The sequence below is a fragment of the Paroedura picta genome, chromosome 2 (genome assembly GCF_049243985.1).
Source record: "Paroedura picta isolate Pp20150507F chromosome 2, Ppicta_v3.0, whole genome shotgun sequence".
Taxonomy (NCBI): domain Eukaryota; kingdom Metazoa; phylum Chordata; class Lepidosauria; order Squamata; family Gekkonidae; genus Paroedura; species Paroedura picta.
This window is the reverse complement of record NC_135370.1, coordinates 165,866,290-165,891,091: the sequence shown is the minus strand read 5'-3', so window position 1 is coordinate 165,891,091 and position 24,802 is coordinate 165,866,290. Positions and strand designations below refer to the sequence as shown.

At 45.8% G+C, this 24,802-nt stretch overlaps 1 protein-coding gene across 9 annotated transcripts in view; it reads right to left on the bottom strand.

The window, feature by feature from the left end:
• Positions 1–24,802, bottom strand: part of EVL (Enah/Vasp-like) — a 188,655-nt gene that overhangs the window by 28,052 nt on the left and 135,801 nt on the right. For all 9 annotated transcript variants that reach the window (XM_077323666.1, XM_077323667.1, XM_077323662.1 and 6 more), the window contains exons 4-5: positions 8,340–8,403; positions 1,711–1,769 (exon numbers count right to left, since the gene is read on the bottom strand). In XM_077323666.1, coding sequence (XP_077179781.1) covers positions 1,711–1,769; positions 8,340–8,403 — 123 coding nt within the window. The remainder of the gene's footprint in view (positions 1–1,710; positions 1,770–8,339; positions 8,404–24,802) is intronic.

The following is a 24,802-nucleotide window of genomic DNA, read 5'->3' as shown; positions in this document are numbered from 1 at the left end:
AGAAACAGGAAAACAAAGCTGTTATAATACTGTGCATTAACTAAACAAGATAGACAATACAATAACTGTAGAATGAGAACATGTCTTTATTAATGTCGGTGCTGTTTTGCTTACAGAAAGCATACCTGTTCGTACAGGGCTAGGAATGAATGGCAGAACTCAGACTTTGGGAAAGGGGATGGTGGTTCTTTAATGTATTTCTGAAGCTAAAATGCTTCCAAGTTTTGGAATCCTTTAGGAGCAGCTAACACAAAGCCACCTCAGAAGGGAACAAATATAGAGCTGACAAGTGGATCGCAACTTACATCCCAAAATGGAGACTTGATATAAAGCAAGAGATGGTAGCCAAGCTATTAGCTGGCACTGCACAAGTTTTGACTGTGGCATTTACCTCTTAATGAAAAATTTCACTTAGAATTCTCCACTTCTGTATTCCATAAAGTTTGTTTGTGTATTGTTATTTATTCTTCTGATATGCTAATGATCTGTTGGTCTGTGAGCATTAGTAAAAGAACAGAATGGGATTCAAAGGGAGAAGGTGGCCAATTTTGCATAAATCAAAGGCTTGCTTAGAGGTTCATGATCTTCGACTCCATGCTTTCCCAACCACTGCACTGCAGCATGTTTCCCCCCCCCCAAAAATGGCAGCTGGGGAGAACCCTCCTGCCTTGTGCCTCCAAGCAAAAAGGAAAGAAAAAGGATTTTAAAGTAAATTAAATTAAAAAATAAATTCTATCCTTATTTGGGCAGATTGACCTGCCCCCTCCAAAAATGGCTAATGATGGCCCTGGAGGGGGTGGAAAAGGGAGGGGCCCTGACCACTGAAACCTTTGCTGGCCAAGGCTCCCCTCACTTCTGGGAGGTGTGACACGGAGCTGACATCACTTCCTTGTACCTCAAAGCTTGGAAAATTTTTAGTGATACCTCCATGGTCAAAAGGTTTAAAAAGGCTGTTCTACTCCCTTCACTCCCTCTTTGGTCACTCATTTCTTCTCTCATGACTGCCCCCCTACCTGTTCTGAAAATGGGAGCCACTGCCTGGCCTCTGCTGTGTTTGTAAGTGCCGGTCTTTGTAAGTCGGGGACTTACTGCAGACAATGCTGGCCTTGATTGACCAGCAGTTTGAATCAGCATTAGGCAGCTTTGTGTGCTCAAATACCTCTTTAAACATTGCTCTTGTCCTTTGTGACATCTGCGTGTTATAATTCAAGATACAGCGTGGAAGAGAGACAAAGAATATGCATAACTGTGGCAGGACAGCCCCACTTAGTGGACGTGGCTGCTTATAAGAGCACTATCCACAGATCCCTGAGTCTAAGGGCGTTTCCCAGCAAGGAAAGGTCTCTTCTCCCCCTTCTTTCCATTAAAAAAATTATCAGTATAGATTTGGCAATTGCGTTACAGACCAGCTGAAGCCCAAGCATTGGTTAGAGGTACGAAAGGACCCATTTAGCACCTGCAGACATCCCACAGCACTCTGAGAGGCAAGTTTAAAGCTTCTGCACTTTAAACTTCCAGTTAAATATTCACAATTGTCCCTCTATGTTCCATTATGCCCTTCGATTAGGGTCTGATGGAAGCACTTTCCAACCACAGAATAATCCCACTGGGACTCAACAGGCCAAACTCTTTCCACAGAAGAAAAGGGAGCAGCCCAGAGCTGATGCAGACAAGAAGGCAAAAGGTCGGATGCAAAAGCGTGTTACGTGCCTGTGGTAGAGGTTCTTCTTTCCAGAGATTCCTGGCGCTGCTGCTGCTCCATCGCTTGCCTGAAACAGAGGGGGAAAATCAGTCCACTTTTATTCATTTCCGTAATGCGTGCATGGCCTGCCTTTCTTCCCTGTTGGTTTATACTAGGCAAAGAGTGCCATCATGTTGTCACTGACTCATGATGACTCCATGAGGTCCCAGCTCATGGAATTTGCAAGGCAAGATGTGAGCAGAGGTGGTTGGCCAATGCCTTCCTCAGCACAGCACCCCGAGACTCCTCGGGGGTCTCCTGTCCAAGAATTAACCAGGGCCCATTCATTCATTCATTCATTCATTCATTCATTCATTCATTCAGTCAGTCAGTCAGTCAGTCAGTCAGTCAGTCAGTCAGTCAGTCAGTCAGTCAGTCAGTCAGTCAGTCAGTCAGTCATTTATTCAATTTATATCCCACCACTCCCTGGAGGCTTGTGGCAGTCATAAATACAATGTACAATACACAGTACAATACATAAAATCCGCCAATAAAATCACCCTTAAAACTAAGAACTAAAACCCCATTAACCATAATTCAAAACATATTGCAACGAAAAAAATCATAAAAATCCCTATTATCCCCCCTCTAGGGGGTGGACATGGGGAAACAATTGTAAGCTGCCAATGGAATGGTCAAAAAAGGGGGGCGGTCAGATCTACTTTAGCATGCCGGCCTCAACCATAGACCTAGCGGAAGAGCTCCGTCTTACAGGCCCTGCGAAATGCCAGAAGCTCCCACAGGGCCCGTAGCTCTTCCGGGAGCTCATTCCACCAGGTAGGGGCCAGGACTGGCCCTGGTCAAGGCCAAGCACTCTTCCCTGGGGCCGGGTATGACCAATAAATTAGCACCCGCAGAGCGTAAAGCTCTGCGGGGGGCATAGGGCGAAAGGGCATAGTCCCTCAAGTATGTGGGACCCAGACCGCGTAAGGCCTTAAAGGTAAGTACCAGACCCTTGAACCGGATCCGGGCAGCAACTGGCAACCAATGCAGCTGCCTCAGCACAGGCTGGATATGAGCCCTCCATGGTGTTCCATGCTGCTCAGCTTCTGACATCTGACAAGGTCTGGCCAGCTTGGGCTATTGGAGCTGCTCCTTTGGCTCATACAGAATCATAGAGATGGAAGGGGCCATACAGGCCATCTAGTCCAACCCCCTGCAGGATCAGCCTAAAGCATCCAGGATAAGGATCTGTCCAGCTGCTGCTTGGAGACCTCCTTAGGCAGCCTATTTCACTGCTGAACTACTCTGACTAAATCCCTCCTCTTGATATCTAGCTGGTACCATTCTACATGTAGTTTAAACCCATTGCCCAAAGTGGCTTACAGTCATCTACCCTTCCTTTCCCCACAACTGACACCCTGTGAGGCTGAGAGAGCTCTCTCTGCTGTGTCTAGTTGGCCTTTCTTACAGGTATTAAAGGTGAGTTGCACACAATCAATACAATCAAAACAGGACATTCAAGAAACTCAGGCTCATGGTTTACCATAGAGCTAAGGCATCTGAAAACAGTTGGGAGATGTCTAGAAAAGTGGTTCTCAACCTGGGGGTCGGGACCCCTTTGGGGGTCAAATGACCCTTTCATAGGGGTCGTGGCAGGGCAAGCAGCTTGGCTGGAGATAGAGCGTTCGTCTGTCTGGAGTAGCGGAAAAGAGCAAGATCGGCTTGTTGGGACAAGAGGCAGAACTGAACTGAGAAACCCCGGGGGGAAAAACAATTTATATACAATCATGAACAATGGATCTTCACGCCATTGGTCAGTTTAGGTTTAATTTCTGCGAAAAAAACACTAGCATAATTGTATGGTTGGGGGTCACCACAACATGAGGAATTGTATTAAAGGGTCGCGGCATGAGGAAGGTTGAGAACCACTGCTCTATAAAACAAGTAGGTTTTTATACCCTGCCTTTCTCTACCTTAAGGAGTCTCAAAGCTCAAAATTCTCATTAACTCTTGTATTTGTATGATTATTTACAGCCATTCACAGATCTTAATAACTGCCTTAATTAAATTTCTGGTACTACTCAGTTTTTTACATATCTTTACTCTAGCCAGCCCTGCCTGGCAATTAACCTCACTACCCTCTGTCTACCTATATGCAATAAAAATGTAAAGGTATCCCCTGTGCAAGTACCAGGTCATGTTTGACCCTTGGGGTGACGCCCTCTAGCGTTTTCATGGCAGACTCAATATGGGGTGGTTTGCCAGTGCCTTCCCCAGTCATTACCGTTTACCCCCCAGCAAACTGGGTACTCATTTTACTGACCTCGGAAGGATAGAAGGCTGAGTCAACCTTGAGTTGGCTGCTGGGATTGAACTCCCAGCCTCATGGGCAGAGCTTCAGACTGCATGTCTGCTGTCTTACCATTCTGCGCCACAAGAGGCTCTACCTATATGTAATAGTTGAGGATATTCTGTTTCACTGAATCTGAAGAAGTGTGCATGCACATGAAAGCTTATACTTTCAATAAAACTCTGTTGGTCTTAAAGATGCCACTGGACTCAAACTTTGTTCTCATACATCAAGAGAGACTGTATACCAGGACCTTATATTTGCCTGCCTTTACAGTTCAGGCATAGCAAAATATGACAGCTGGTTTTTAAAAGATTCATCTATTACCTGCCCGTCCTCTTATTCTTTACTTCAAAGCAAGCAAAAATATTCCGGGTGATGCATCAGTGGACAGAATCAGAAATACACAAAAGCTTGCAGTTTCAAGGAATATACACCAGAGGGTGCTTCATGTTGAAGACTGATTGCTAATAGTTATAGTTGACAGATTGCTAACAGGTCACTCTCTTTGGTTAATTAAAAAGCAAAAGTTCATGCTTTGGCTTACATATTAATATGAACAATACACTAAAACTCCCTTTAGAAATCACAATGACATGTACAAAAGAATAATTTCCTTCTGTGGACATTAAAGCAGACTGAGCAAAACACGTGAAATGAAAATATTTTCAAAATACATTTCATGAATTAAAGAAGCTCCTGGGTGGGAATGAAACCTTCTGAGCTTTCCTACAAATAGAAAAACCCAACAATTAAAAAAACAAAACAAAACAAAACAAAACCCCCAGAGCACTCCTACTACAAACCAAAACACTGATTTGGATATGGAATATTCATTTTCTAATAAAATATATAAGAAGAACATGAAAAGATTAGAAGTGTGCTGCTGGATCAAACAAGTAGTCCATTCAGAAATCCAACATCCTGTTTTACATAGCGGCCAAAACAGCTGTCCTGGAAGGCCCAATAAAAGGGCTACAAGACCTTCACCTGAAGCTGCCTCCTAGAACTGGTTTTCAGAGCTCTGTTGCCTCTGTATATAGTCCCTGCATTCACTACCAGGGCTACAAAAGATTTATATATCTGGTTTAGTGACAATGGGGTGTATGGTCACTGCCCAGGGGATTTAGAATCCCAGTTAGGGCCAAGATAGGGGGAGAAGGCTGGATCGGAAACAAGATCATGTGAAAATGACACGAAGATGATAAGCTATGAGAAACTTTAAAAAACTGAATTAGGTAGACTGAAAACACATATGAGATATTTCTGTAGAATCTCATGTAGTAGAACATCCAGCTAACCCCTGAAATGATCACCCTGGGCTGGACATCAAAGAGGTAAAGAAATCAGGGTTTTTTGTCACCCGTGGCCCCCATTTATTTATTTATTTACAACATTTTAATATTGAAGGTGTTCAGCTAATATATTAAAAATAACCATATAGTTAATTCTGAACCTGAACTCCATTGTGCAGATCGAAAAATCCACACAATGGAGACAAATACTAACAAGGGTCATTTCCTTATAAAGCCTGGGGGAATCCCATTTGCAGAAAAATCACATTAAAAAAATTACAAGCACTGTTTACAAACACTGTAGGGGTTAACAAGCACTGTAGATGCCCTGTCTATTCAAGTGTAGACACATCCAATGTGGTGATGAAGCCAGGTGGGCAAGGCGATGAACCTGCAAGCACCACAAACCATGATCGTAAAGGAGCCCCTGAAATAATTTTTCGGGCTTCGAGGAGACCCGAAAGTGATGCCAGCTAGTCATACCTCCTTGCCATGCCCCCCGGAAGTGGCATGTCACGGGAAGTGGCATCACCACTCATGTTAACAGGTAGGCTCGAGGAGGACTGAGGTGGGAGAGACAGGAGGCGGTTTAAGTTAGAAGTAGATTTGCAGGCTCCGCCTCCTCCCAGGCACAGAAACTATGAGAGAACTTGCTCAGGAGGCGGAAGGGGATCAATGGAAGCAGTCAGTTCCCTAGCTTGTGGGCAAGTCCGTTATGGCAGGAGGGGACCCCCTCTGAAGCTCCTGCGAACTCCCAGGGGTCCACAGACCCCTGGTTGGGAATCCTTGCCCTAGCTAATCTGGGTGCCAGGCCCTGGAACTCAACTCCACCAGAACAGAGATCCTCCAATCAAGAGGTGATAACATAACACACCAAAACAACATCATAATTATACTGGCCTCCCTGTCACAGCCCCAATTTGGACCCCCTACCTCCTCTCTCCTCCTTTTCCAGCAACTATAAGATCTGGGCAGTTGACAATTGGACTGCGCTTTAGATTCTAACTGTATTTAAATTAGGACTTTTCCATATTTTATCCGTATATTATCTTATAGAGGTATTTTATTATGATGTAATCCACCCCAAGTCTCAGGAGATGGGGCAAAAATAAGTAATATAATAAAAGTTTTTGTGTTTTCCTTTAAGGTTGTATCTCACACGCTTTCGGAGAGGGCAGTATATAAATACAATAAATACATTTATCCAGAGAACTACGCATATAATTCTCAATCTGCCTGTCTCAGAGACACCATGACCCTTTCTACTGGCTCAAGTCACTCAGCTTACAATGAGACAGAGAGGACTGTATTTTGTACTCCACTTTTTACTGCCCAAGGGAGTAAAAGCAACTTACAATGGCCTTCCCTTCCTCCTCGGACGACAGAAACCCTGTGAGGTAAGTGAGCCTGAGAGCGCTCTTGAGAAAACTGTAAGTTGCCCAAGGTCACCCAGCAGACTTCATGTGAAGAAGTGATCAAGCCAGTTCTCCAGATTAAAGGCCTCCCCTCTTAAGCACTACTCCAAGCTTGTCCATTTGCCCCTCACTCACAATACGACCTTCCTCCCACATGATGCCAGGTCAGCAAAAGCCATAAAACCAGCACAAAACACAATTCTTAAAACCAAACCAAGCAAAAATATCACCAGAACAAAGTTCAAATCCATTTAAGATTGACGATGTTAAAAGCAGCCATCCAGAAATAAGCTCTAAAAAGAGAGATGTAGACCTTCTGTCTTTCTCTGTAAGGCCGTTCCACAAAACCAGATCGGCCACTGAAAAAGCGCACCAAAGGGAAGCAGAACGTGTCATCACAGGGGTCAGAACAACTACAGGCATTGTTTTGTTGGGCGAACCCATAACATGGGATCCAACCAGGAGAAGAAGCCTCCATGTGGACTCCAGGTCATAAAGGGTGCATGGATGTGGTGGTTAACTGTCTAATGCTGACTCGGAAGGCAAAGATCTTGAAGGACACTGTGCACCCCCCCTACACACACATACACACACATACACATTTTTGATAGGACTTCAGCTAACCTGTGTTGACTCAGTCAAGAGCTGTGGGATTGTACTGGACTCAACTTTATTACTGGAGAAGGAAGTTAATGCATTGGTTAAAATGACTTTCTTTCAACTCAGTGTCACCTGAAAGATGCCCCCTTATCTTGATACAGCTGTTCTGGCCACCTGGAACCACCCCACAGGAATATGGAGACCAGACTGTTACAATGCACTATTGCAATGCACTGGTCTCTGCTCAAAATCCAGTCTGGTGCAAATTGCTGCAACTCTGCTATTGTTTCATGCTCAATGGAGCCTGCATATTACTCCCATTCTTTAGTCACCTTGATGGCTGCACATCTGTGACTGGGCTCTATTTAAGGTACAAGATATCACAGACAAAGCTCTTCATGACCTGGGCGGTCAGATCTGCAAGACTGCATCTCTTCCTATGCTCCGTCATGACAGCTTCACTCACTGGAGCAGGAGCTTCTGCAGGAGCCAGCCTGCACATGGGCTGCCCATACAGCTGCCTTCTCCACTGTGGCCCCCAACTTGTGGAACGGCCTGCCTGAGGAGGTCAGGAAGGCTCCCACCCTCCTGGCTTCCTGCCAACTATGCAAGACTGAATTATTCAAGAGGGTTTTCCTACACAGGCCATAGAGTTGTGCTGTTCTAAATTATTCACATGGCATTTCATATTGCTGAATTGCACTGAGGTAGACAGTATAGTAAAACTGCACATTCTGTCAGAACTCTGGCATGATTTTAACGGATCAGTCCTGCAAAAAACAATGGCCCACTTTCCCACTGACTTCCACAGGACAGAATTTTGATCCATGCTGTCAAGTTTGATCATTGTTCAGTGGTTGAACGTAACTCTTTTGTACAATTCCACATCTTCATGGCTTGGCAGGGGACTTAGGTTATCATAATTAGCAACAGCTGTTTGTTTTATAAAATATTACCTCAGAATGGACCCCCACCCCCCGATTTTGGCCCCTTACCTTCTCTGAACTTCCATTTCATCTGGAGAAGGTCCATTTTGAACCTGACGTTGGGTTGTTGGACCTGGAAAATATTAAAATAGCGATACCATTATTAAAGCAAAGTAATAACATACTCCTAAAGTATGCTGAAGAACAAGAAGCAATTCAAGGACAAGTTAAGAAGATTACACACAATAGACAATAAATATTTTATTTGCATACTGCCCCATCCTATCAGATTGGGACAGTTAACATTATAAAGCCATACATGGTAAAACCATAACAATTAATAACAATCTTACATTAAAACCCCACCTCCTAATATTAATTCCCTAGGATATTTTCAGAGGGGTCTGTGTTGGTGGGTGTTTCAAGTGGGGAGGCCAGTATTTCTTGACGTCACTGCCTAGACTCAACCATAGGCCTGGTGGAAGAAGCTCAGTTTTACAGGCTACCCAGAATTATATGAGATTTCAGAGGGCCCTGATCTCCTCAGGTAAAGCATTCTACCGGGCCAGGGCCCTGGACCTGGTTGAGGCCAGTTTTATCTCCCTGAGGCTGAGTACTCTAAGCAGATTTAAACTGTCTGATATTAATGCTCTTGGGGGGGGGGTATAAGGGAGTAGGTGGTCCTGAAGATTCAGGTTCCCAGATCAAACTCTGGCAGGGGCTCATGGGAATTGTAGTCCATGGACATCTGGAGGGCCACAGTTTGACTACCCCTGCTCTTGAAAGTGGTTACAGGTGTCAAATACATCCCATCAAAGCCAGGAGCTGCACCGTATTACCCTTCATGTGTTGGCCCAGCCACAGGGCTTCTGTCTTAGCTGAATTTAACTTCAACTGATTCTGCTTGTGCCAGTCTACTATATCCTCCAGACACCTGGCCAAGGTGTCTGGGAGTGTTGACGGATGACCGTCCATCAAAAGAAATGACATCAGGGAGATAACTGTTCCGTGCATGACTCCCCAGGACCTGATGCTGGGAGGTTCTCCCCCCAAGTGACACCATCTGTCACCAATTTCGGAAGGACTGCAGCTACTTCACTAACTGTATTAAAATTGGCAGATAAGTCCTGGCAGAGCCACAATATTAAAATTTTTTCCAGGGTATTGGTTCTCAACCTTGAGTTCGTGACTCCATTTGGGGTCACATGGCCCCTTCCCTGGGGTTCCCAGGTTACCCGTCGCCACGGTGGTGGTGGCGTGCAGTGGTAGCACGCAGAGGCAGCACCTGGTGCAGCCATGGCAATGGCCGTCTCCACACCATCTCAATTGTTGTATGCATGCGCGCGCACCAGCACATGCCACCCACGCACACATACGCTGCCACCGCAGCCGCCACTGCCGAGTTGGGGTCACAGCGAAGATAAGGTTGGGAACCGCTTCTCTAGGGGAACTGATCTCTGTGGTCTGGAGATGAGCTATAATTCCAGGGGATCCCCCGGTACCACTTGGGGACTGGCATCCCTACCCTGGGCCTACTGCACAGTCTCAGCCTAAATGCACTTCGCAGGATTGTTGTGAGGAGAAAATGGAGGAAAGAAGAACATTGAAAGCTGCTTTGAGTCCCCCTGGGGACAAAAGTGGGATATAAATTAAGTAAATTAATTAGTAATCAGCATTGACAAAACTCTGACAAAAGGGAATTCTGATTCCAGTGTAAGGGACCTCATAGGAGATGCCTGTGCAGACAATTCAGGGACAACTTTTTGTGAGCATCCCTACAATATATAGTTACTCCTGGCACAAACCCTTTGTCCATCGTAACAGCAGAAATTTTGCTAGTTTTTGAGAGAAGAGCTTGGCAAGACCGTGAGAAACTGATCTGACAATCCAGGATAAGAATTCAGGGCTGTTCTTAGTAAAACAGCTCTCTTCCTCTCTTTATGGCAGCCAAATGAATAAAAGAAAAAGTACCACAATGCAGATATCGCATTGCCAGAGACAGCCGTAACTACCAGGTGCTACATAAACTACCTAGCCTGCTGTAGGGTCCTTGCAGCCCACAGCTACAGGGTACTGCTCTGTTCCGGGTATGTGGAGTTCAATCCAGAAGATTATTTTTAGCAGCAGTCAGGTTTCACATACACATGACTCTTCCTAGGTAGGATCAGACTCTTGCTGCAGCAGAACGGACCACCCGTTACACGGAAAGACATTCAACTGAACCCTAATGGGGTCATTTACAATGAAAGGCTGTTTAGGGAGAGTGGAAATTTAGGGGACACCTAGAATCATACAGCTGAAAGGGACACGGAGGACCATCTTTTGTGGGAATGTAAATTAAATTATACACTCATACATAAATACAAATAAACCCAATCTGCTCTCTAGCACAATAAAGGAAGTTCTTAGCGACCTCCACCCACACTCCCCCATTGAGCCCTGCTCTATGCCCAAAGTCCACAACCAGGGAAAGGGGAGAACTGAACCTTTTCTGAGCTCACTGTTGCTCCACTCCAAATCCTGCCCAGCAAGAGAGCCAGCTTGGTGTAGTGGTTAAATAGCGGCGGTTTCTAATTTGGCAAGCCCTGTTTGCTTCCCCGCTCTGCCACCTTCAGCCAGCTGGGTGGCCTTGGGCTCGCCACAGCACTGATAAAGCTGTTCTGACTGAGCAGTGATATCAGGGCTCTCTCAGCCTGACCCACCTCACAGGGTGTCTGTTGTGGGGAGAGGAAAGGGAAGGCGAATGTAAGCCGCTTTGAGACTCCTTCGGGTAGAGAAAAGCAGCATATAAGAACCAACTCTTCTTCTTCTTCAGCAATATCAGGGCTCTCTCAGCCTAACCCACCTCACAGGGTGTCTGTTGTGGGGAGAGGAAAGGGAAGAAGATTGTAAGCTGCTTTGAAATTCCTTCGGGTAGAGAAAAGCGGCATGTAAGAACCAACCTTCTTCAGTAATATCAGGGCTCTCTCAGCCTCACCTCCCTCACAGGGTGTCTGTTGTGGGGAGAGGAAAGGGAAGGCGGATGTAACTCCTTCTGGTAGAGAAAAGTGGCATATAAGAACCATCTCTTCTTCTGCAGTAATATCAGGGCTCTCACAGCCTCACCTCCCTGTTGTGGGGAGAGGAAAGGGAAGGCGAATGTAAGCCGCTTTGAGAGTTCCTCAGGTAGAGAAAAGGAGCATATAAGAACCAACTCTTCTTCTTCCTCTTCCTCTTTTCCCCGCTCCCCACCAGCACATTCTGTCATTGGGGAGTCCCAGCGGAGAAGTTTGAATGGAGAACAGAGCAAATGGAAAGGGGCAAGGCTTTTCTTCTCTTTGCTGCTTCTCCCATCTGACTCCTGACTGCTTTGCGTTACACCTCTGCATGCTGCCTCCTGTCTCTGCAACACCCCTCCCACTTTCAGAGTGGGATATAAGAGAATCTACATTCCTATTTGTATCTGATGAAGGGAGTCCTGGTTCTCAAATGCTCATATATCATAAATGCTGGTCTCTAAGCCACTACCAGACTTGAATCTAGCCATTCTCCCATCTAAAAATCTCTTCTCCCCAGAACGCCTTGTAATAGAATAACCAATAGAATAATGAAGTCCTGTAGATTAGCAATCCCCAACCTGTGGGCTGCGGACCACATGTGGTCCTTCGACTAACTGGAGGTGGGCCCTGAAGGACACCTTCCCCCCCCCCCCCCGGCCCTTTACAACACACTTTGGGTGTCATTGTCTCCCATCACTCCCAGGTGGGACTATCTCATTGCAGAGAAACAAGCTCAGGGTTCCCATTGATTTGTCATTGTCATGAGTTAAAATTTCCATGAAAATAAAATGTGCCTTATGTTTATTGTTGTGGCGTTTCTGTATCTTATTTTGAAGGGATGCTTAAACATTACCATAGTGATCAGAGAGCGTTAGGGCAGTGGTTGAGAGCAGAGGAGTAAACTACCCCCCCCCCACCGGGCCTCAGTAAAATTGTCAAGCATTGAGTGGTCCCCGGTGATAAAAAGTTTGGGGCCCACTGCTGTAGAGAATTGGGGTTCAGTTATTCAGAGTCAGCTCTTGCGATTATGGCTCTCTTTTAATTTAACAGGAGCGACCTGCATTGAACAGGTTGGCACAGTTCGGTGTGCTATTAAAACATGAGCAATAGCAGAAATTAGGAAAGCACAGTGAGGGATTTTCTGGAGTTGCTATGTGACCTGTATCCTACTGTGACAGGTTTTTGGGAACGAGCCCAGAAGGCTAACTTTTGCTGCTGAAGACAATGATTGGGAAGGATGTGGGTGGTTATTCCTCCCCCCCCCCACCCCCAAGGCTGCTCTCTTTTCTTCTTCTTTTTTGGGAGCTGAGCCTTTGGCAACTCATTCAGGAATTATATCATTACTGCTTGAAGTCTCCTTCACCGGCTACGTTGTAATAAAAAAAACCCTGGATTTTGCAGAACCATCTATGATTCAGCTGTGGGCATATTTTCGGGAACACCAATACCGGAAACATGCTATATTAAGTTTTGTGCCCTCTTTTAGCTGATGACAATTAGTCAGAGCCTCTTCTGGGTTGAAGAACCTGGGGGGGCTGCTTTCATTCTGGTGCTGGCTTCGGAAGATGCTCAGATGTTGGTTTTTGAACAAGTCACATCAGAGCTACTGTGCAACAACTAACCAAAGACCTCCTGGCTCTCATCAAGACTCCCAAGGTCACCTGTAAACCTAGCTCTCCGGTACTGCAATGGGCCTGATATTTGACTACACCTACCAGAAGGGCATTATTTTTTTCCTACATGGAATGAATTATTCACTGAAGGTCTTTTCAAACTCTCTTGGGATCCTGGAACAACCTTATCCCATCTAACAGGTTTGCTCCTCATTCTTCTTCTCCGTAATGCTGGGTTCCAATGAGCTCATGCAAACCCCTGTGAGATGTGGGAAAGCTGTGGGGCTGGACCCATTTAGTTTTTCTGCTAAAGAAAGTGGAAGCGGGACCTCTTTTTAACCATTGAAAAAAGCTATTTTGGAGATTGTGAGCACCCACATACACAGATGCAGTGCAGGATAGCTGTGTTGGTCTGAAATAACAGAATAAGATTGGTGCTACTGGATTTTATTTATTTATTTATTTATTTATTTATTTATTTATTTATTTGTATGGATATTTATATACCGCCACTCTCAAATGTCTCGCGGCAGTTTACAAGATTCACAAGTGCAATAAAATCTTGTAAAAACCCATTAAAACATAATTAAAACACAATATATTGATTGTTGTTGTTGTTGGGTGCGAAGTTGTGTCCGACCCATCGCGACCCCATGGACAATGATCCTCCAGGCCTTCCTGTCCTATACCATCCCCTGGAGTCCATTTAAGTTTGCACCGACTGCTTCAGTGACTCCATCCAGCCACCTCATTCTCTGTCGTCCCCTTCTTCTTTTGCCCTCGATCGCTCCCAGCATTAGGCTCTTCTCCAGGGAGTCCTTCCTTCTCATGAGGTGGCCAAAGTATTTGAGTTTCATCTTCAGCATATGGCCTTCTAAGGAGCAGTCCGATGTATTGATATATTGACGGCGGATAAATATACAACCCACTTCCCTTCCCCTCTTCAGCAAAGATCTATTACTCTCTTTTGGGGATCGAGGGACTTAGTTGTTTTCAGCTAGAGCAGGGGTAGTCAAACTGTGGCCTTCCAGATGTCCATGGACTACAATTCCCAGGAGCCCCTGCCAGCATTCGCTGGCAGGGGCTCCTGGGGATTGTAGTCCAACGATATCTGGAGGGCCGCAGTTTGACTACCCCTGAGCTAGAGTGTCCAGGCAGAAGTGGTTTATCTTAGTCGCACACGTAGCACGTTCTATGAGCTCCATGGTTCCAGGGGCCATGCAGTGCTGTACGATTAGGGGGCTTTCACATTGTGATTGTTAAGGGGTCTTTATACTTGTGCGGCTTGCAGGCCACAAGAGCCAAACAAGAGTGATATGCATGCTCTGCTAGTAACGGAGCATGTGCAGCTCTCGTTGAGCATGCATGCACACCACAAACTGCGTAAGTGTGAGGGCCTCCTTAGGTACTGAGGCCCCACAAATCCTTAAACTGGCTCTGGTGCTACAGGCCCTGCAAATCCTTAAACCAGGCCTGCATACAGATTTTTTTTTTTTAAAGGTCTTTCTCAAATTCCAAGGAAACACCAGGCATCAGCTTCATGTTGCCTCCAGAGTGGGCAATCGATGAACGGTGCACAGCCGGGCTAGGGTAGAAGGACAGGGCTGGGCTTGGAGATCTCAGAGTGGATTCTGGACTCAAAGGAGATGCTCCTTTCAGCTGGCTGGATCCAGCATTAGCAAATCCCTCAGCCACCTTTCTCCTCAGCTGTCTGGAAAGATCCCTTTTTAAAGGAAGTTGCACCACGTCCTTCCTTGTCACCCTCCAATGGGCTCCGAATATCCATTCCCCCACATTTGCTCCTCTTCCTTGACCATGAAAAGTCCTTGTCTCTCTGTTCCTGCCCCCTAACCTTGGGCAGCTCCCATTGGCCATGCCTGGGAGTATCGAGATGCCGGGCTCCACCCTTTCAGCCTCCTCAGGGAGCAATGGCTTGCTGAGGCTTAGGCCGACTAGTGCAGCAGTAGTGTTACCATGAAGGTAGCCCATAATGGAAGGGTGCCCCACACAGAGACACATTCATGCACAGAAACCAATGAGTGGACATTGAACAAGATGGTACATGCAGAAACCAACTTGGCAGAGACCGACTATGGATTCAGAAGGACCCCTTAACAAGGTGGTCCCCTGGCACCGGGCCGCGGCTCTCTCTCCCCGCCCCCCCAGTAAGAAACTTCCCAGGCCGCAAGCAAATCGGCCGCAAAAGCAACAGGGTCACGCATGTGTGTTTTGCGCCATACATGGCCGCAAACATGCATGTGGAGCACCTCCACGCATGCGTGCGCGCGTGGGAGTCCAGCGCACTTGCGGCAGTGCCACGCACTTGCGGCAGCGCATGGCGCTTATGCACATGTGCGACCCAGCCACCCGTGCGCGACCTGCGCAGTCGGGTGATCGCCCTCCCCGCCGCCGGCGGTGTGCAGCCTGAAGAAGGTTGCGGACCACTGCCTTAACAAACCTCGGAAGCCAGGCCAGGTCTCCATCTTGTTTTGGTTTCACTAGATTTCTTTGTCTTGCCTAGAAAAGCCAGGCCAGATTTTCATCTGGTTTGAGCTGGACTAGAATCTCATCTTCTATTAAATGAGCACATTAAGGAAATCACCCCCAGCCATTTTAGAAGGTGTTACCTAGCCTCCTGCTGTTTTTCTATCCGAAGGAGTCTCAAAGTGGCTTACAATCACCTTCCTTTCCTCCCCCCACAACAAACACCCTGTGACGTAGGTGGGACTGAGAGAGCTCTGAGAGAACTGCAACAGGCCCAAGGCCACCCAGTCTAGAGCATAGCGCTTAATAAACAAAGGCAGAAGACCGTGCAGTAAATCCAAGATGATCCACGCCATAAGCATCACAACAGACTACGGTCCAATATTCCCTTATAAAAGAATTCTCTTGGACCATCGCATTATACTGCCGTTTTGATTCCTGTAGAACAAAAAAGCCGTTCTGTGGGATGATGGGCATGTGAGAGCCATCTTGGCCTCTTCAGGAAGGCTCTTCCACAAAGTGGGAGCCACAACAGAGAGCTCTTGTGAATGGGCAGTTGCCAATCTTACATGTTTACAGGACAGCATCTTCTTGCACGCTCGACTATTTGAAAATTCTAAAATGTGCATCTTGGATCTTTCACCTTTGAACCAAGGGGGCTCTTGAAAGCTCGTACCCTGAAACTCTTGTTGATCCCTAAGGAGCCACTGAACTGTTAATACAAATAATCCAAGGTGCACTTTCACACAGTTTTCCCAAATAGAGCACAGTCATTTGTTTGCATCCAGTAATGAGAATTCCACAGCTCCCGCGCTCTTCAGCACCTCCTATCACAGTTATAAATATTCCCGTCAGATTGCCACAAGGCAAGGCAAGGTGGCTGTTCCACTCAGCAAATTTTGGCTCTCATTTAACAGGTTTTTAAAAAGCTGATTGAGTGTTAGAAGAAGAAGGATAGGAGTGGGGGCAAAGGGAAAGATACCATTCAGATGGCACCGGACATGTATGCGGTTCTCCTAGGCAGGCAAATCCGGAGCAGGAGTTTATTAAGATAAGCACCTAATATCTTTTTGGTTGACATCAGGCAATCTTTAGGAAAAAAATAATTGTAATGGGAACGCATACTGTCTCATTTGCAACAAATCCAAGGAGATCAGGGTCAGCACATGGGGGACACTAAAACATCTCCAGGAGGTAAATTGGCCAACCTCCAGGTGGGCATGGAGAGTGACTGCTAGTATAATTGATCTCTGGACAAAGGAGATCAAGTCCCTGGAGGAAATGGCCACTCTGGAGGGTTGACTCTATGGCACTGCTGAAGTCCCTCCTCTCCCAAATCCTACCCTCCCCAGGCTCTACACAACCCCCCAAAATCTCAAGGTATTTCCTAATGCAGATTTGGCAGTCCTACCAGTGGAACACTTCTGGTAGAACTATGGGCCTCTCAAAATAGTGGGCCAGAAGCAAGTATATAGTCTGGTCCTACACAGAGAGCTAATTTATTTCAAAGTCAATGGTCAATGAATTTCGAAAATTTATTTTACAAATACACCGAATGCATTTTCTATCCCTGAGTATTCAAGGTATGTATACCAAAAGCAGAAACATAGCCTAAAGCAAAAATAATATTTCTGCTATCTACAAAGACATAATAAGTATGCGGAGAATACTGAGAAGAAGTTCAAGGCATCCCACAGGTACATGGCTTTATGTGAAAAACAATATACGAATACAGCTCTATTTAAAAAAAAAATCTTTCAGATTCCTTCTTTTTAGAGGCACTACATAGGATTCTTTCTGATACAGTCAATGGTATTTCACAATCATGGGAGAACAGAATCAGGCCTCAAGTTTATAAAGACATTGCAATGTACAATACACACAAATAATGGCCTTTTCTGCACTGGTATTTTTACTCCATTTTCCAAGGAGACATGCATTTTTTTTCCTCCCCATTCTGCATTGATTTTCTACCTGTCAGTGTTCAGATTGCTTTCCGTTCAGCGTTTCTCCATGTTTTTTAAAGAGTGCTTTTTTCATGAGTTTCTTCTTTCCTTCACCCCCAAGCTGAAGTTAATGTAAAAGCATAAAGGTTCTGTAGGAGTTTTTGTCCCTGACCTTTTTCCATCCCTGGGAGGCCAGACCTCCACTCCTCCGCTGCCCACATTGAGATCAGTTCTCTCACTATGTACCTTCCACCCTCCTGCCCCCTCATCAATTCACCATCTCCAAAATGTTTTAATTTTTTTTTTACATTAGGCAAATGGAACACTATACTTGTATTGATAAGGGAGATGACAATGGCAGGGATATTTAATTTTTTTACACATTGGCAAAAAGGACAAGCAGACTTCAAAGGCGTAGATTCTCAAGAAAACAAAGCCTTATTGGGAGGAGAGTATGGAATTAGAGAATGCAAAAGGCTTTGGGAAGGAGAGCAAAATTGGTGGACGGCCACAAAAAGGACAAGCAATGTGTGTGTGTGCATGTCCAAAGGTAGAATGGCTCAGCAAACTCTTTTTTGGTGGGAGGGCTCCAGCAAAGCACCTGGACCCAGCACCGTCAACATCAGGTGGGGGACTTCCTCCTGGACTATTTTTTGGGGGATACATTAAAGATGCAGTACTAGATCAATAGACTTTACCAGAATTTGCATTTTAAAAAGGAGAACTTTAAATGCCTAGCAGTACTGGAGGGGGAGAAGCAGTAAACGTTCAGCAAGACGGTTACTCAACAGTCAATGCAACTGGAAGAATCTCCATTTACAATTTCAAAAAATATGCCCTGCCTGAAACTTATGGATAAAGAGAAACCAATCACATGGCACAATTAAAAAAACAACAACAACAAAACAATGCTCATTGGGGTGCAGAGCTCATATTCCATGATTCCCGAGAAAAATTTGAAAAAAGGTGGAGAGTGCAGGCACAAGACTCAGATCAAAGGAGTACCAACTTGACTGCAATAAATGAAAGTAAGCTGTGAATGCACAAAGAGCCATTGTTTTCTGATGGAGCTATCAGTGTTCTGCAGGATGTAGGATGCCTGTAGGATGAAGCTCTTCCTCTAGGCATTTGGTTGAGGGTAGGCTAGGAAGGTCGTGTCCCTCCCTCCTTACTCCTAATCAAACTCTCAGCATTCAATCAGTTGTCCAGATATGGTCACCATTTTGTTTGAATGGAGAAACACATATTGCCCTCTGCATATACAAGCTTTTGTACACATGAACACATTCCCTTAAATTATAGAATTCTATTCATACATGAGTTCCCGGAAGAACTATGGGTCCTGCGGGACTTGTCAGCTTTCCGCAGGGCCTGCAAGACGCCGGGCATATGGTTGAGGCCAGGGCGGTTCCTGGCGCTGTCAGCTGTGGATGTCTAGCTGAAACCAACTAAGTCCCTCACTCCCAGATAGAGAGTAATAGACCTTTGCTTAATGGGGGAGGGGAGTGGTTTATATATTTATTATCCGCCATCGTGATATTGTGCTTTAATTACGGTTTAATGGGTTTTTACAGGATTTTATTGTACTTAAGAATCTTTGTAAACCACTGCGAGACATTTGAGAGCAGTAGTATATAAATCTAAATCTAAATCTAAATGGTTTGCAGTTTGCCTGCTGGCACTTAATGGAACAGAGGTGGAATCATGGAGGAGGGGACCAGCATCTTACAATGCCACTTCTAGCTGTATAAGTGTAAGTAAAGTCAGTGCCTCATGGCACCCTCCAAGAATCAGCCAAAAACTCTTATTGCAAACGTTTTAAATGAATCCTTGAGCATCCCATGATACCATAACACCCCTCCTGGATATGCAGCCAGAGGTTGTCTTGCAGTGATGTGAGACACTGTTAGGGTAAATCTTGACCCCCACCCCCAGTTTCCCTGGCCTACACACAGAGAACACAAAATGGTAACTGTGCATATTGGGGGAAATTGCATTTACAGCAAGCTCTTGTTACATGAGCACCAAAATCTAGCATCTGAATAGGGCTCTGTGGGAAAGTCACATTAGAATACCCTGGGAATCACCTGCTTGATTTTGGAGGCTGCAATGCTCCAAGCCAGTCCCAAGCAATTTAGCAGCTGATCTATTATGTGCCTGTGAAATACAGGCTAATAAGCCTGCCACCTGTTACTGGAACACTGCCAAGGACCATCATGAGGCTCAACAACCCCCCCCCCTTCCCCTCCACTAAGTAAGGGCTCTTATTGAAACTTCATTACAGGATCAAAACACTCTGGTGTTTACAGGTCGCTGAGGGCGCATGAAGAGTCCCCCCACTCCTCATCTTTTGATAAAAGCATGAAGAGCAGCCAGAAAGAATGGACACCAGAGAACCCTGTCCCAAGTACCCATCTCAAAACCCGCAGCACAGAATTGTATCAGAAGAAGTGTCCATGCACATGAAAGCTTATCCCTAGAGTTAAACTTTGTTGGTCAAACTTTGTTCTGCTGCTTCAGACCAGCATGGCTACCCACCAGAATTTTCGGGACCCTCAGATGGTTAAAGAAACACGATGATCAATTCAGCAATATTGAGGGAGTGAAACTTCACAGAACCAAAAACATAAATCTGATAACAAAGCAGCTAGTTGGGTGTAGTGGTTAGGAGTGCTCCATTCGGGTTCCATTCTGTGCTCCCCCTGGGCTTACCATGGCACTGATAAAACTGTTCTGACCGAGCAGTGATATCAGGGCTCTCTCAGCCTCACCCTCCCCACAGGGTGTCTGTTGTGGGGAGAGGAAAGGGAAGGTGAATGTAAGCCGGTTTGAGGCTCCTTTGGGTAAAGAAAAGCAGCATATAAGAACCAACTCTTCTTCTTCATCTACATATGCTCCAGTAGCGTTGTTGTAGACTGGATTTTTGGGTGGTTAGGTAGATAGGGAACTGGCTAGAAAACCGCATTCAAAGAGTAGTTGTCAATGGTATTTCATCAGAGTGGAGGGAGGTGAACAGCACAGCATCACAGTATGTGTGAACGTGATCTTGGGGTACTTGTGGACTATAAGCTGAATATGAGCAAACAGTGTGATGCTGCGGTAAAGCAGGCAAATGCTGTCTTGGGCTGTATCAACACAGGCATTACATCAAAATCACAAGATGTCATAGTCCTACTGTATACCGCATTGGTCAGACTCCACCTGGAGTCCTGTGTGCAGTTCTGGAGGCCTCACTTCAAAAAGAACGTGGACAAAACGGAGAGCTATGATCCGGAGCCTGGGGACCATGACCATGAGGAAAGGCTGAGGGACTTGGGAATGTTCAGCCTGGAGAAGAGGAGGTTGAGAAGGGACAGGATTGCTCTCTTGAAGTATTTGAAAGGTTGTAATTTAGAGGGGGGCAGGGAATGGTTCCTGTGGGCAGAAAAGGACAGGACCTGCATTAATGGGTTTAAACTATGAGGGGAATGATTCCGGCTAGATATCAGGAAAAATTTTTCACAATAAGAGTAGCTCAGCAATGGAATTGACTTTCTGAGGTGGAGAGCTCCCCCTCTCTGATGGTCTTCAAGCAGCGGCTGGACAGATCCTTATCCAAAGTTGGCAGGAAGAAGAAGAATTGGTTCTTATATGCCACTTTTCTCTACCAGGAGGAGTCTCAAAGCAGCTTACAATTGTCTTCCCTTTCCTCTCCCCACAACAGACACCCTGTGAGGGAGGTGAGGCTGAGAGAGCCCTGATATTAATGCTCGGTCAGAACAGCTTTATCAGTGCTGTGACAAACCCAAGGCCATCCAGCTGGCTGTATGTGGAAGAGAGGCAGTGAATCAAACCTGCCTCACTAGATTAGAAGTCCACGCTCCTAACCAGTACACCAAGCAAGGCACCTGCACCTGGGAGAGAGTGCTGTGGGCCCACATTTCCTCTCATATCCAATCCACTCTTGGATATGCCGGGGAATAAATAGGGTGACTGCAGAGTCAATCCTCAACTGTGCAGATTGGAGAAAAAACTCGAGCGGCATCAGAGTGGAAATCAGGGTCAGGTGCAGATGGCTTTTTTAACGGAGCCCAACGACCTTTAAAACCCCAGTGCAGATAAGCCCCAGGATAGATTTTAAAGAGCCATCAGTATGTCCTTGCCTCCCTCCCACTCTTAGCAATGTAATTCTTTGTGTGTGTTAAGTCCCATTAAGTCATTTCTTGCTTATGGCAATCCTATGCATCAGCGACCTCCAAAATGTCCTATCACTAACAGCCTTGATCAGGAATTGTAACCAGCTTTGGTCATTCTTTTTTAAAGAATAAAAAACTTCCCCATTCTTAATAACAACAGAGTAGAATGAAACACAGCTTCCCTTTACTATAACAGTCAACTCTTCAGCAGTTAGAATAATAGAATCACAGAATCATAGAGTTGGAAGGGGCCATGTAGGCTCTCTAGTCCAACCCCCTGCTCAACGCAGGATCAGCCCTAAGCATCCTAAAGCATCCAAGAAAAGTGTGTATCCAACCTTTGCTTGAAGACTGCCAGTTCTTTACTTAGGGTTGCCAGCTCTGAGTTGGGAAACACCAGGAGACTTTGGGGGTGGAGCCAGGGGTGGGTGGGATTTAGAATGGGGAGGGACCTCGGTAGAATGTAATGCTATGGAGTCCCCCTCTCCAAAGTAGCCATTTTGTCCAAGGGAACTGCTCTCTGTTGCCTGGAGATGTATGGGAAAACCAGGGGATCCTCAGGTCCCACCTAGAGACTGGGATCCCTACTTTATTATATTGTTACAATCCTGCATTTCTCTTAGTATGGATTTAAAAAAAACATGAAAGGGATTTTACTTTAATTGGACTAAACAGACAGTTTTCCTCATGTTAAGAAACCTCTATACATTACTTATACTCTGAAAAACAGAATCAAAGCAGTATAAGCCAGACAATGAAACCAAATTACAAAAATCAGAAACCAAATTATAATACAAATACAGTGGCACATAGAGAGTATGATTAAAAACTGCCAATTTTCCAGCAGACATTTCAACCCTGCTCTTTTTTGCAGAGGTGCTCTCCTGATCAATCCTGTTTTACTATAACCCTAACAAAATGGGGGAAATGCATTTTGAGCCCTACAGAGGGAGCAGCTCAGGGCAAGATCCAGGCACAGACTCCATCCCACAGGGGAAAGTGAAGGATCCAAGCACCTTCTGCTCCTCCACACCTAACTGCCCTTTCAAGGTGGCTGCTCATTTTTAAAAACACCCCACAGTTGGGCTCCACACTGCTCTGTGCAATGCCTACTTGGCCTCTCAGTCCTGCACTTCAAATCCACATTTATTAAAGACTATATATATATATTAACATGCATTTAAAAACATGATTCAACTCCCAACAGCTCTCAGGTACACTTAATGGCTATTAATAAAGCAGCAGACACCAAGCAAACATAAGGCGACAGGAATAGTTATGTAGCTTCACAGTGGCTCATTTAATTGGGGGGCTTCCCCTCCCCTCCTCTCCCCTCCCCAATCGACTCTTATTTTTGTCCACATTTCCTCCCCTCGTCAAACTCCTCCTCCCACACCTCCTGCTATTATTTCATTCTAAGCACCGCTGCAGTTTAATCACCCATCGCTGGGACACAAGAGGCATAACATAAAATAAAATAAATAAATAAAAATTTCTCCCCCGGGGCTAGCAAAGGAAGTTTCGTTTGTTGCAAAAACCTGCTGCTGTTCAAACAAAATGAAGTTGGGGAGGAGAAAAAGCCCCCCACCCTTCCCTCTGCAGATACCGTTCGACTCCGAAAGAGGCACTCAAGGAACAGAAAAGAGAGCGGGGAAGGGGGGGGGGGAGATTCCATCACCTACAAGACATTCTGCACAGGAGGATGCAGTCACACTGACAAAGGCAGAAGCAGTGGCAAATCCATTCCCTGTTCACCATAGTATGGTGGCACCCGTGCCGAGACACCTTCACTGCAACTCTTTCATGGCCAGCTCAGAGCTAGGATCCCACGGTCACTGGGCCGGGTTACACCGGGCGTAATTGATACCCCCGGCCGCACCAGCGGAGTGGGCCTCTCCCTTTAATTATTCAACCGGAGGCTGCCTACCTGGCCTATCGGGGAGTGTGGAGGCTGGGTTCTATCGTCCAACACATTGTTTGGACCACAAGAATTAGCTTGCAGCTGAAGCAGCGCAGAGGGGAACAAAGAACAGTCCCAGAGGGAAAGCGGGCTCTCCATTCTCATACAGATACAGGAACCCTCGTCAGGATCGACACATAATTCTACTTAGCAGCAGTTTCTAGGGGGAGAAAATGGGGCTTCCTTTGGCTTCAGCTTTCCCAGAAGCGGCTTCTACTTTTAACCCTAACCTGCAATGTGGGGTTCCATTTTTAAACATATTAATGTATATGCTTCTCTTCTTGCGTCTGTGTGTGTGTGCATATCCCCTCCTCTCCACATTGCGAACACACTGGTTTAACTATTAATTTGTTGGTTCGTGTTATTGCAAGCCCACCTTTCTCCCAAGGACTGTGAATTCACAACTGAAGGTGTGAATTTCTTGCATTCTCCAGGGAGTTGGACTAGATGGCCCTGGAGGTTCCTTCCAACTCTGTGATTCTATGATTCAAGGTGAATCATGGAGTGAGTCAGTATAATCCACAAAATGGGATATTCAGTAACCAACGTGTGAGGATTTTAGACGTCTGGAATCACCAGAAAGGACTGAAGCATAGTATAAATGTTCAGACAACACATTAGAACTAAAGAATTTAAATAAACCCGATCCAATTCCCAATAAAGTAAACAGAGCAATAATGCCTTCCCCAGGGAACTCAAGAAATCAGTTGGGGGAAACTAAGACAGAAATCAAAGAGAATTCTCATCCCCAACACTAACAGAGTTAAAAGGTAAAGGTATCCCCTGTGCAAGCACCGAGTCATGTCTGACCCTTGGGGTGACGCCCTCTAGCGTTTTCATGGCAGACTCAATACGGGGTGGTTTGCCAGTGCCTTCCCCAGTCATTACCGTTTACCCCCCAGCAGCAAGCTGGGTACTCATTTTACCGACCTCGGAAGGATGGAAGGCTGAGTCGACCTTGAGCCGGCTGCTGGGATTGAACTCCCAGCCTCATGGGCAAAGCTTTCAGACGGCGCCTTACCACTCTGCGCCACAAGAGGCTCTCTAACAGAGTTAGAGGACACTAAAACATCTGAAAATATGGGATGTGGCTGTGACTCAGTAAAAGAACTTTTTTTCTGGCAGCATCTGGAATTAAGAGAATCTGGTAGCATGTGATGTGAATGACCTTTGGCGGCACAGCCAAAGGTAGTAGAAGAAACTGACTTCAATGGACCAGTGATTTGATTCCTTGAATAGTTCATTTTTGCATGGGCTGTGAAAAACAGAGGGGGAGCCTTCTTGACCTCTCGGGCAGACCCTTCCGTAAGATAGGG